This window comes from Mugil cephalus, chromosome 12 (genome assembly GCF_022458985.1).
Source record: "Mugil cephalus isolate CIBA_MC_2020 chromosome 12, CIBA_Mcephalus_1.1, whole genome shotgun sequence".
Classification (NCBI taxonomy): domain Eukaryota; kingdom Metazoa; phylum Chordata; class Actinopteri; order Mugiliformes; family Mugilidae; genus Mugil; species Mugil cephalus.
Genome location: NC_061781.1, coordinates 23442512 through 23455242, shown reverse-complemented (window position 1 = coordinate 23455242; position 12731 = coordinate 23442512). Strand labels below are relative to the sequence as shown.

Genomic DNA, 12731 nt, shown 5'->3' with positions numbered 1-12731 from the left:
AAAACCGAGGTCACTCATCTAACTGGGACTGAACGCCAAAGAAAAAAGATGTTTTTTAGCCGTGTTTTGAAGTCAAACCTGGAGAAGTAGGCAATAAAATCTTGAAATTGATTCTTAAACCAATTATTTATTCTAATGTTCTTTATTCTAAAGCCGCTGCAGCGAAGCTGAGACAGAGATGTGGTCACGCTTGTGTTTGCCAGTGAGGAGACAGGCAGCAGATTTAAACGTTCAAATATTTCAATGTTCAAATAAGATACATCGATCAAGCATAACATTATGACCTTCTGAGGGTTTTATGTCCCCTCGGTTTCTCTTCTCATGCACACGTTTCAGAGTTGAACAACCAGAATCAGGAATCTCAGTCCGTCAGTAGTTTAAGATGCTAATTTGACTGAGAAGCTGAGTGAGTGTCACGGCCTTTCAGGAAAATACCAGTAATGAGTCGCCAAGAAACACAAACACGGGGTTCAAGGTTGAGGAAACAGGAAGGGATTTAAAGAGGAAAGAGTCAGAGACAGTTAATGGGTTTGGAGGGATGAAAGACCAAAAGGAAACCATTAACCTCCTGAGACCCGGCGTCCTCATATGGGGACATTAAGTTTTCGGTTTGTTGCAGTTTATTCTGCTTCATTTAGACCTGTTCTAAAAAGTGTCCTCATAAGGAGACTCGTTTGTCTGACATGTACTGGAAGCAAAGGGTCAATAAACATGTTTATTTATGCTTTATTCTAGTTTGATGTGACATGAAAATTTAAGAAATTCATAAATACACGTTTGAGGACGTTGGGATTTCATCGTCTCCAATTCTGCTTTTGCATTAAAATAAACAGTTTTCTAGTTTGGTTCATATTGATGAATTAATTAGTAATATACAGTGAAATAATTCCTGTGTTTTTTAAAAACTACTTCCAGTTCATAGATGATGCTCATTTTTTTTTATTTTTCTTAGGTCCTTTAATCTCATTTTAAAGAAATTAAGACGCATTCCAAACAAATGCTTTAGTCTCAGGAGTTTAATCTTGACCAGTTGGATTTAAAAGAGTCTAAATGACTAAATATAGTAAAGGACTCATCCAATAATGAATGGTGAGGGAACAAAACCTTCAATCAAAGTGGCAACTCCATTATTCCTGCATATTAACTGTAGTTATAGTCGAGTTAATAAGCAGTAAAAGTGACCCCAGTTTTCATAAATGGGAGAATTGGCTCCAAACCTGTTCTTTGGTTCAGGCTTTAAATGTTTATTTTGGTTGTGAAGTTGAATATTTTAACACTGAGGTCTATGTGGTTTTGGACGATAATAAGACGACAATAAATTAACCTCCTGAGACCTTTTGTTTGTTTGCATTTTTAATTTCTCCATTTCTCTTATTTGTGACTGGAGAACAATAAAATGAAAGGAGGGTGTGAAGAAGAAGGAGGAGGAGGACGAATGAGAGGAGGAGTAAGACTTAACAATTGACCTGATGTTTTTTTTTTTTTTTGGCACAAAGGCCTGGACCCAGAGTGCTGACGAGCTGGTGCTGAGCGTCTGTGGGCGGAGCTTCACACCACAGAGGGGGGGGGAGGGGGTGAGAGGGGGGGTCGGAGGGGAGGGGTGGGGGTTGGACTGCCCTCTGACATGACCCCGTCACATGAGAAGGGAAACTGTCAGAAACAGCTCAGGTGAAGGTAAGACACTGATTTTATCCACTTTTAGCATCTGTGTTCATTTATTCTGTGTCTTCATTTGATTTATTTCACCTAAATGTTAAAAAACGCAGCGTTTATCCACCAGATAAACTGATGGCAGCGTGTGAAGGTTTGTGTTTTTAGACAGAAACAGCAGCAGGTGAAACGCAGCAGGTGAATCTACGTGAACAGGAGCCGGTTAAATGTTGAACTCGCTCACGATCGTGCGCTAAATACAAAACACGAGGGTTTCTAGAAGTTCAGCTCAGTCAGCGAGCGACAGCGTCCACGGCCTTCACAGCACACGGGGTCCACCTACAGCAAAACATAAACTAACACAGCATAACTATTAAAAACAGCACTAATTCCTGCAGGTTATATATAAATACAACCTGGATATTTTATATTTTCCCTACAAATTTACTTTAAACACAAATAAATAGGTTATATAACAAAACTAATTATTTCTATTTAATTTTTAGTGACTTTTTAAGTGATTTCTTCCAATGAAATGAAAGTTAAACAGTATCTGAAACACAACAGACGTCAGGAAGCACTCGTGTCCGTTTCTCTAAACAGACGCTGGGTCCCGTTTGTGTTTTACCTGCTTTACAGATGTTTGAAAGGAGCTTTAAGAATGGACTGAATTTCATTCAGCATCACACTGCCCTCAAGTGTTCGGAGGGGAAACCTATTGTGAGACGGTTTGTGCTGGAAAGAATTTTCTAGCCGACTGTAAAAAAAACAAACGTGCTGCAGGAGAAGTGGTTTAATCAGAAACACTCAAACACAACAAGGTTTTATTTAAACACGTTAAAGTTATTGTGGTTAAATGGTCAAAGTGTTAGAGTTTATTTCAGATGCAACTTTAAAGACTGTTGGGTCTTTGTGTTTATGTAGTTCCACATCATTCTTATGTGAACTTTAATTAGTAGTAATAGTAATAGTACTAGAAGTAAAGGTTTGATTTCATTTGATTTGTATTTTTCCTGAACCATCAACACATAAAAGTGAGTACAAGTACAAAAATAATAATAATCTAGTTCATATATATCATGTTATTATATATAAAACCAAACCAAACCAAAAATCATTTATTATTTTGAACATTATAAACATTAAACAAGATAATTTCTGTGTAAAAGAGTCCAATTTTTATTTTTAAATTATCTCCAAAGGAAGCATTAGTTGCAGCATTGCTGGTTATTTTATGTTCATGTACTAGAAGAAGTATCATATCAACGTCTTTTTAGTTTATTTTATTCATTTATTTCTCTCAAACCCTGAAATTGGTGCAAGTGTCGTATGTGAAGCAGAGTAGAGACAGAAATGACATGTGAATGAGTTAAATAACTATTTATCTTAACTATCTGTTTTAGTTTGTTTGATAAAAGAAGAAGTAATAGATCTGCTCTAGAGAGAAACTAACCTTCAGTTACGTCTGTTGTGATGTGGCACTTTATAGAAACGGAGAATTTAACCATCTAAACAATAGAAGATCAGTTATACACATATATATATGATCAGTTCACAGTGATTGACTTTGTTTCTTGTTGTCGTGTTTGATGTTTTTATTTGTGTGAAGCACTTTGAGTTGCATTTATTATATGAAAAGTGTTTTATCAATAAAGTTGGATTTGATTTGATAGAATGAGTTTCTGTAACAGTGGCAGCAGTATATGGTGAAATAGAAATAGAAATGGTAATGTGGTAGTAGTACTAGTAGTACTAGTAGTAGTAGTGAGTATAGTCAGTAACAGTAGTAATGTTGTACTTTCTGTTTGGTTGTGGATTGTTTCAGGTTATGAGTTTATCAGGGAAGAGGAAAGTCTTCTGAGAGAGAATGAGTATTTGTGATCGGTGAGTAAACTGTACTCGGGTAAAACACTAAACCCAACATCTCTTCTTCTTCTTCTTCTTCTTCTTCTTCTTCTTCTTCTTCTTCTCCTTCTTGAACAGGAAATAGGGTTTTACTCATGTAAATAATCATTCTTACATATCAATATAATGTTTAATGAACTGAAATGAAGTCATTTAGTATTAGCTGTTTTCTGATCACACACATATTTATTAACTGAATATCTCACTGTTACTTAATTTGTGGAATTTGGTTTAAATTATTGAATTACAAACAGGTGCCCTTAGTAGAATAATGATTAAAAAGATGCAGAAGATTTAAAGTTATTGTTAAACTGACTCAACACCTCATCTTCTCTGTGACACTGTTACAATAATAACGTTGACACTGAGCTGTTGTTCTGTCCTGAAATGATCAGAGGTGGAAGCTCCTGTGTTTGTCCTGCACTGGTCTGAGATCTCTGACAGAAATCGCTTCTAACTTTTAATTTAAGTTCTATTTTATTCATGTATCCATTTTGTTTGAGGTAGGTTTTTATGTACAAGTGTTAGAAATGACTAAAAAACGTATCGTGCATTGAACTGGATCCAGTCTGAGACACTAAGAGAATATTTTCTTCTTCACTTGACCGTTAATAGGCGACAGCAGAGAGATTTTAACACTTTAACATTTTACTTTATCGTTCCGACTCTTCACGTTGCTGCTGTTCTCTGCTCTGATCTTCCTTTAAATACAGTTTTGATGTTGTCACAAGAGAGTGCCATAGTATCTATGTAGTTTGGAGCGTTTCACATCAATCACAAAATCAGAAAATCACAAACAGTGATGGTGCTTTAAAATGGTGCAGGGATTAACCTCTGTAAATGTGAGGTTAATTCATGCATTTCAATAATGTGAAACTAAAATGTATATATATATATATATTAAACCGGTAATGTTAACTTAAAAGTCGGATTCAGATCTTAAATGACTTCACTTCACATCACATCAGTCCCACATTGGAGTCATGAAGACATAGGATGTCAGATCTGTTCAGGCTTTGGAAAAACACTCTAGTTACCATTCATTTTAAAAATCCATCACAAGTTCATTTATTTTTACTTCAGGTTGCATTTATTTTTATGACCCACTTTTATTTTTTTAGACTTAGCTGTTTTTTTCGGTTTGTTTGTTTGTTTGTTTTTGTTTTTTTAGATTTTATTTTATTTTATTGCAATTTATTGCAGAATTTGTGCTTCGTATTAAACTGGAAAAGATAATAAGCATAAATAAACTAGTTTCAGTTGTAAAATTTGAGGAGGATAAAGGATAAAGGCTTAAATGAAGCAGAATAATCTGCCACAAACCTAAAACTTCACGTCCCCATATGAGGACACAGGGTTTCGAGGGTAAAGAAAAAACTATTTCCATGTCAGACAGTTTTTAGACTTTATAACTGAGATCTTCAATGTCTTTCAGGCCAAGGCCCCAAACTGATGGAGAGATTAATGTTCTATATTAAACTCGGCCTAGTGCTATTTATAAATATACATTATTATCATCATTCTGTATCTATCCCTTATCCCTTTACTAGAATATATTGGATTCATTTTAATGTGTATTTAAAGACATTTAAATTTGTGTGGGAAAATGAAAAAGAATATATATAGAAATGTCTAATCAACCAAAGATTTAGCGACGCCCCCTGCAGTACCTCCGTGGTCCCTCTAGGGGTCACTGTTGAAGACCTATGTCTTTTTGTCATTAAAAATTCATTATTACAAAGTGTTTTTAAAAAAATTACAATAGGTCCAACATTACTAGCTACAACATTTGTTAAAATGATCCGTAAAAGACATCATTGTAGCGTTTAAGTATGTAAATAACTGACTAAAAATTCTCCATGCAGCTTGTTTGTTATAAATTATACTTTTCACTATGACTTCCCTGTCGAATTTAATATGTTATATGTTATATATTATCATTGTAGAGGCAAATTAACCCTTAGACCTTTAGAGAATATTGTTACCACACGGTTGATCTTGTAGTAGCAGCATTAGATAATAAAACGCTTAATTTCTCATTTTGTATCCGTTTTCTAACCATTGTTAGTCATTCAGTTTCTAAGATACACAAATTTCCCATTTCACTTTATATACACAAACATCTAAAGCTGTTGCTTTTGAACTTTTTGAGCTTTTGAACAGATGATCATATCTCAAAAATATACATCACACAGCTTCAGTATTTACATTTTAATAATAACGACATGTTAAAATACTCAGTTTGCAGTGCACGATATTAATATAGATTAAAATGAGTGATATTTTAATGGTGATTAATCATATTTCTTGGTGTGGAAGTCAAACAACAGCCCCTGTGCGAGTGCGTCAGTGTGTGCATGGCTTAGGTCCTGTATGTAAACCCATACGCTCGACTGTATGGCCCATCTGGCCCACAGCTCTGGGACAGACGCCTCTTGTACTCACTATAGCCGAAGTCACAATCAGCACATTTCCAGCTTGTGTAAACACAAAAAGAACAGAGGCCACCAACAGGTCACAAACACCGTCCGTGGCTTTTCATATAGTGTCTTTATGGAAGTTTAATTCTGATTGACACAAAAGCAGCAAACAGGCAGAGAAAGAGGAGATAAGAGAGTAAAGATTAGGAAAAAAAAGATTATTTTCCTTTTTTAACTCGCTCAGATGTCAAAGTGTGGAAGCTTGTGCAGTGATTTGTTGAGCATTCGCTGATAGGAGGCGGAGTTTGAGTTTGAGTGTCGATGTCACAACGTCAGTCCTTCACAGAGGCGTCCACAGTTCAGACTCAGGGGCTTGTGTGACATATCAATCATTTGTGGTAAGTCCTGAAGCTGTAACTTCATGCGTTTTTTTCCTCATCCTGATCTTTAAGCGCTTGTGTGGCGTTGTTGCCTGTAGCTCTTTTGTCTCACATGCAGCGCAACAAACCTTGTTTCCAGATGAAACCGGACGAGTAAAAAATATGAGAAGTGACTGGTCGCGGTAGATTCTGGAAATAAATAACTATGTTTGACAAAAGCCAGCAGTGTGTTTAGCGCCGAGCAGAGTAATATTTAACATACTCCACTATTCCTCAGTCAGCTGGTTATTATTGGTGCAGTCTGTGCATACGATCAAATGCAAAATGAATATAAATGGCTGATTATTTCCATTGTACGCGCCACGATCAATGAGGATCACGCTGCCGAGCGTTTGTCCCACGCAGAGACGCAGGTCGCTGTGCAGAGATGGCCATGGTTTGCCTGACAGACTTTGAGGAGTACGCGAAGGCGCATCTCTCAAAGGCCACCTGGGATTATTACGCAGCCGGAGCAGACGAATGCTGCACCAGGGACGACAACCTGCTGGCCTATAAAAGGTACAGCCGACCCGGACGCTCAAAGATATCACACATGCACCATTTAACTGCTCTGACACTTAATATATATCACATATATTAAGCTTTTAATGGCACTTTAGACCCACTGCCCTGCATGTTTTCTATGTTTCCCTCCTCCAACACACCTGGTTCAAATGAATGGCTCCTTATACTGCAGAGCTTGATGACGAGCTGATCATTTGAATCAGGTGTGTTTGAGGAGGGACACATCAAAAAACATGCAGGGCAGTGGGTCCCAAGGACCAGACTTGAGAAACACTATTTTAGACCAATGTTGTCCTGAATCAAGCAGTTTTTTTGTTTTTTGTGGACTCTGGCCTTCACGCTGTAACTGATTTCTTTAACTGTGGTGCAGGACATTTAGTTTTAATGCCTCATAATCACAAACAGGCCGTTACACTTTACCCACGGTTGATCATCCACTGCTCATCACCCCCCCCCCCCCCCCCCCCCATCTGCAGTGGCCATTTGTAAAGTTGCATTTCTTCTTTTTGTGAGGACTACGCCTCCTCTCAGATTCCTCTCAGACGTCCTCACGTCTCCATACAGACTCGTAAAGAGCCTGAAGGTTTTGTGTGCGTCGTTTTGTGTTTTTGCTACAATGAGCCTGTTACAAGTGATTTGTTTGCTGATGTGTTTCACTCAGGTTGGGAATCTGAGGAAAACTGAATCGCAGACTTGGACGTCTCTGCTTTAGAGAAGTTATTCTTGTCATTATCTCAGGAGGAAGGTGGTTTGCAAGAAATCATAATGCATGAGTAAAAAAAAATCATTTAGCACTGACTTTATTCTAGTTTCATATTGGTCATGTTGTCAGATGATAAAGATGGTGTTTGTGTCTCTCAGGTTTAAGATAAAGTATAATTCATAAGGCTCTGTGGCGCAATGGACAGCGCATTGGACTTCTAGTCAAAAAATGTGAGATGTCATTCAAAGGTTGTGGGTTCGAGTCCCACCAGAGTCGCTCTTTATGCACAAAATAACATCATATACATATTTTTCTTTTCATTTAAGCTGTTCACTAACAGTGCACATTAGAATTACATGACAGCGACTATATGCTGATGCACAAAAAACCCAGTAGAGAAAAAGGTGAAAATAACATGATTGTTTTAAAGCTGTTGCAGAATCTAGACGTTAACTGATGTAAACTGATGTGCTGTTGTGATGCTGAGTAACTGGTGAAGCTCAAATCCACACAACACTGCTACTTTGTATCTGCTCATATTGAGCTTTAACATTTTTATTATTATAAGTTTTCTTGGCTAATTTGCTTTAATTAAATATTGTTAAATATTCTGACATACAGTGAAAGTCGATGCCTCGTACCTTCTGTGATTATCTAAATGATAATAATGTGACTGCCTCAACATTCAGGATCCGTCTCCGGCCTCGTATCCTGCGGGACGTGTCCATGAGCGACACTCGCACCACGGTGCAGGGGACAGAAATCAGCTTCCCAGTCGGCATCGCGCCCACGGCCTTTCACTGCCTGGCCTGGCACGAGGGGGAGGTGGCCACTGCTCGGGGTGAGGGCTGATTCACAACACCTCTGATAAAGACGTCTCTCTGCTTTGGGTCACGAGACTAAGACTCAGCTTTGTCTCAGAACACAGAACACTTTGAGTTTATTTTATCTTTCTTTTTACCTGTGGGTTTTAAAAGTGTTTCTTTATGTGCAACTAAGCTACTGTGACCCATTGAAGTCTAATGTTAGTTCACAGAGTCAACACAAGGTGGCAGCAGAGAGCATGAAATCGTGTTTACCTGCAAGGAGAAAACTTTTACTGTTTTTCTTCTTCTTCTTTTTTTTTTAATTCAGTACATATTAAATCGAATCCTTAATTAAACAGTTTGAATTTAGCTGAACATTAACCACCACACAACAACACAGTCATCAGTCTGTCACCAGACTTGTGTTTCCTGTGTTTCATGTGAGCCTCCTCCCACTGTTCATCTCATATCTCGTATCATTTCCACTTCTCATTCAGTCACGTTTGAGTGGGATTCCTGGGGTTAAACGGTCCATGTGAGTGCTCAGTTATTAACATAGTGCAAAAGTTAAAGACTCCACCTCCACCAAACTCTAACTACATCTACACAGACACCAGTGATCTGCTAATAGATCAGAGTGAAACCACCTCAGTCCAAGCAGATTTAATTTTCTAATTAAGTAATTGTAAAGTATTAGGTCTTAAAAATCATTTAAACATTTAGTGAAATCATTTTTCTCTCTAGGTTGGATTGAATATATTATTTCTGTTTGCCCTGCAGGGTGTAAACATCATGTCATCACATGATGTTTCCAGGAGGGACAGAAACATGGAAGTTGCAAAACAATCAGATGTTCAAATAAGAGTTTGAAAAGAGTGATGAAACGTTGAAAACACCTTCTTCTACAGGAGAAGGGTCAAAAGAAGGGTCAAGAACTTCCATAGAAATTAATTTTTTGGTGCATGTGAACACATCTTTCTTATGAACTTTTATTTAGTGTCTATAGAAACTGTTAAGTTGAAATCTCTGGTTCAAGAAATATTGTCTTTGTGAACTTTTTGATGCTTCCTGTGACTCTGAACCTTTCAGATCTGTTTGTTAATTCTACCTTTTAATGACTTTTATCGTTTCCTAAACAAGAAACAGATCAGACATCTATTGGACATTGCCTCTGCTTTTAATCATCTCCTCTATTTAGTTTCATTTATGTTTCATTGTTGCTCTATTTCACCCTTGAACGATTGAATTCAGTCACCACACTAATCCCTGCTCCACAGCCACCGAGGCCCTCAACACCTGCTACATCACCAGCACGTACTCCACCTGCTCGGTGGAGGAGATCGTGGCGGCGGCGCCCAACGGCTACCGCTGGTTCCAGCTGTACGTGTACCGGGACAGGAAGCTGTCGGAGCAGATCGTGCACCGAGTCGAGGCCCTCGGCTACAAGGCCGTGGTCCTCACCGTGGACGTGCCGTACACGGGCAAGCGCCGCAACGACATCCGCAACCAGTTCAAGCTGCCGCCGCACCTCAAGGTCAAGAACTTCGACGGGGTGCTCCAGGTAAAAAGCTTCGTGCAACATAAGCAGAAGAAGTAATCGAGAGCACGTTTACATAACACGTTTATGGAGCTGTGCTTGTGCTTTTATGCAGCAGGAGGCGGCAGGTCCGGAGGAGTACGGGGTACCGGCCAACACCTTGGACCCCTCCATCAGCTGGAAGGACGTCTGCTGGCTGCAGTCCATCACCCGCCTCCCCATTATCATCAAGGGCATCCTGACCAAGGAGGACGCCGAGCTGGCCGTGGAGCACGGCGTCCAGGGCATCATCGTGTCCAACCACGGGGGGAGGCAGCTGGACGGGGGCCTGGCCTCGGTACTCGCCCGCCACGCTCAAGCGTTCATCACACAGATAATGTTGATACACAGAGTTGGTTGCATTTTTTTTTAACCTTCTGAGACCACACGTCCTCGTATGGGGACGTTGACTTTTAGGTTTGTTCTGCTTCATTTAAACGTTTATCCTCATGAAAAACACAGAGCGTTTCAGCGTGTGAAGTCTGCAGACGGTCATGTGAGGAAAGTGCAAAAATGTTTGTTTCTGCTTATTAACTTTTCTGCTTTTATATGACGCACAAACGCAACAATTTCTATCAATAGTAACTTCATTATTTGCATATTCTGTTTTATATTTTGCTACATATTGGTGACTTTATTATAATATACAGAGAAATAATCCCTGTGTGACATGAGTTTTTCTGCAGAAACTCGTTCCTGATCAAAGATGATGCTTAGTTTTTATATTTCTTACGTCCTACTGATCTTAAATACCTTGGAGAAATTAGAAACATGCAGACGAAGCTTTAGCTCAGGTTGTCATTAGAGGAAGTCGTTCAACCTTTAGGAAATAGAGAAAATATGTGGTTGTCTGGTCTAGGTGGGAGCTACATGTCTGAGTAACATCCACATGAATGAATATCAGGTCCAGAAGTTTCCCAGCAGAACACTGAATTATCTCAAGATGGTTTAAATGTTATTCACTTCTCCTGTCGGTGGTCATAATGTTGCGGCTGATCGATGTGTTCACTAGTCACAGACCTGATTAACATCAACGTGTCACAGTCAGTCAGCCTCACGTGTTCGTGCTTTGATAACCTTCCCCCACAAACACAGCGGTGACGCGTCCTTGTTTTATCTGACAGATCGACGCGCTGACGGAGATCGTGGACACGGTGCAGGGCAGGATCGAGGTCTACGTGGACGGGGGCATCAGGACGGGAAGTGACGTGCTGAAAGCTCTGGCCTTGGGAGCCAAGTGTGTGTTCATCGGCCGTCCGGCCGTGTGGGGCCTCGCGTACAAGGTGCGACATCAGCCCCGAGTCTGAGCTTATGCAGCGACTATTTATTTAAATATGACCACTGACGGTTATTCAGTGGGTTTATATGAACCAGGGACAAACAGCCACGGTCACATTGAATGAATTTAACTTTTACTTTGATTATTAGTGGATTCCTGTGAACATTGTTGGAGCTGGAGGTTTTATAGCTGGATAATATTCTGCACTTTTGACAGTAATCATTCATCTTTCAGGGGGAGGAGGGGCTGAGGGAGGTGCTGCAGATCTTAAACGACGAGTTCCGTCTGTCCATGGCTCTATCAGGTGAGTCCGAGGTGTAAAAAATCATTCATTAAACTCGTAATCTGTGCAACCATTCCATATTATTTTATTTTTTTTGTATATATTTATCCCGTCCAGGCTGCAGGAACGTGGCCGAAATCAACAGGAACCTCATTCAGTTTTCCAAACTGTGACGTGGCAGCAGGGGGCAGCACTGAGGACGACGTAACAAAAAAAAACAAACAAACAAACAAAAAAAGAGCTGAACTCTTCTGAATCAAACATTGGTGTTGAACAAAGGCCTGAGATTTCATCAGAGATGTTTTATCGTGCCGGGAAATCACAGTGCGCGCAGCGTTGCAGACAACTTTGAAAGTAAAAAGGATGTTTTCACGCCGTGACTGCACGAGTGAGTCCGGGTGAAGCCGAGGGGTCGGCGGCAGATTTAGCAAGTGTTTAAAATGAATGTGTTTCTTGCTTTAGAGCTAGTAGGGAAGGAGCTGCTCATTATGTGTGAATACAGCAGCAGGAGATGGAAGTTCTGCCAGTGACTGAATAAACATCAGCTGAGATGACAAAGACTTGTTGCTCTTCTGGATTCATTTAAATCAAGCAATAGTGTCTTTTCTCTTTTGTGTTTTTATACGTAAATAACATCATTCTCGTTTATTAGAGGAAGGACTCATGTGCAAACTGACCCAAAAACGTTAACCTGAAAAAGCTCATTTCAGCTGCAGCTCAGCATCTATAGGAAACACTTTGGACCATAAACTCCCTCTTTAAAAGGTCAGTAGCACATGACCCCCTCCACCCGTCAGCCCACGCGTCTCCATCCGTCCCCAACGACACATGTCCTCCAAAAAGGACACGGTTTCATCTCCACAGCCCTGAGCAGCCTCAGCGGGACGGAGAGGGTTTTATCACCGTCCTGTCTCTTGTGCAACAGTTTGTGATACTGTGACATGTGTCATATGTGATTTTGTGTTTGGTGATAGGTGTTATATAAATGTTATATGTTTGCGTAAGTGTGCAAACTGTGAAGCAAACATCCCCCCTGGGGACAGTGACGTCCACTCTAATTTGAATCGAGGCCTTTTCATCCTGTTGAGTTCGTTTCACGTCGTCAGGTTTCCTCCAGCACGAGGCGGCGAAACTGCATGAAAACCAAAAGCTAAAAAGTCAAACA

At 39.7% G+C, this 12731-nt stretch overlaps 1 protein-coding gene and 1 non-coding gene across 4 annotated transcripts; both read left to right on the top strand.

Moving 5' to 3' along the window:
* Window positions 1-1588: 1588 nt before the first annotated feature.
* Window positions 1589-12126, top strand: hao2 (hydroxyacid oxidase 2 (long chain)). Of its 3 annotated transcripts, none has more exons than XM_047601095.1 (9): window positions 1589-1674; window positions 3476-3534; window positions 6761-6913; window positions 8312-8463; window positions 9706-9989; window positions 10084-10302; window positions 11129-11287; window positions 11518-11587; window positions 11684-12126. In XM_047601095.1, exons 2-9 carry the CDS (start codon window positions 3518-3520, stop codon window positions 11737-11739), a joined length of 1110 nt encoding a protein of 369 aa, XP_047457051.1. In that variant the 5' UTR covers window positions 1589-1674; window positions 3476-3517; the 3' UTR covers window positions 11740-12126. The 3 variants fall into 3 exon arrangements, with proteins under 3 accessions (XP_047457051.1, XP_047457050.1, XP_047457052.1); XM_047601094.1 differs by having other exon boundaries at window positions 10081-10302; XM_047601096.1 differs by lacking the exons at window positions 1589-1674; window positions 3476-3534 and adding an exon at window positions 6200-6373 and having other exon boundaries at window positions 10081-10302.
* Window positions 7806-7898, top strand: trnar-ucu. The gene is made up of 2 exons: window positions 7806-7842; window positions 7863-7898. It is a non-coding gene; the product is annotated as a tRNA-Arg (tRNA).
* Window positions 12127-12731: the final 605 nt, after the last annotated feature.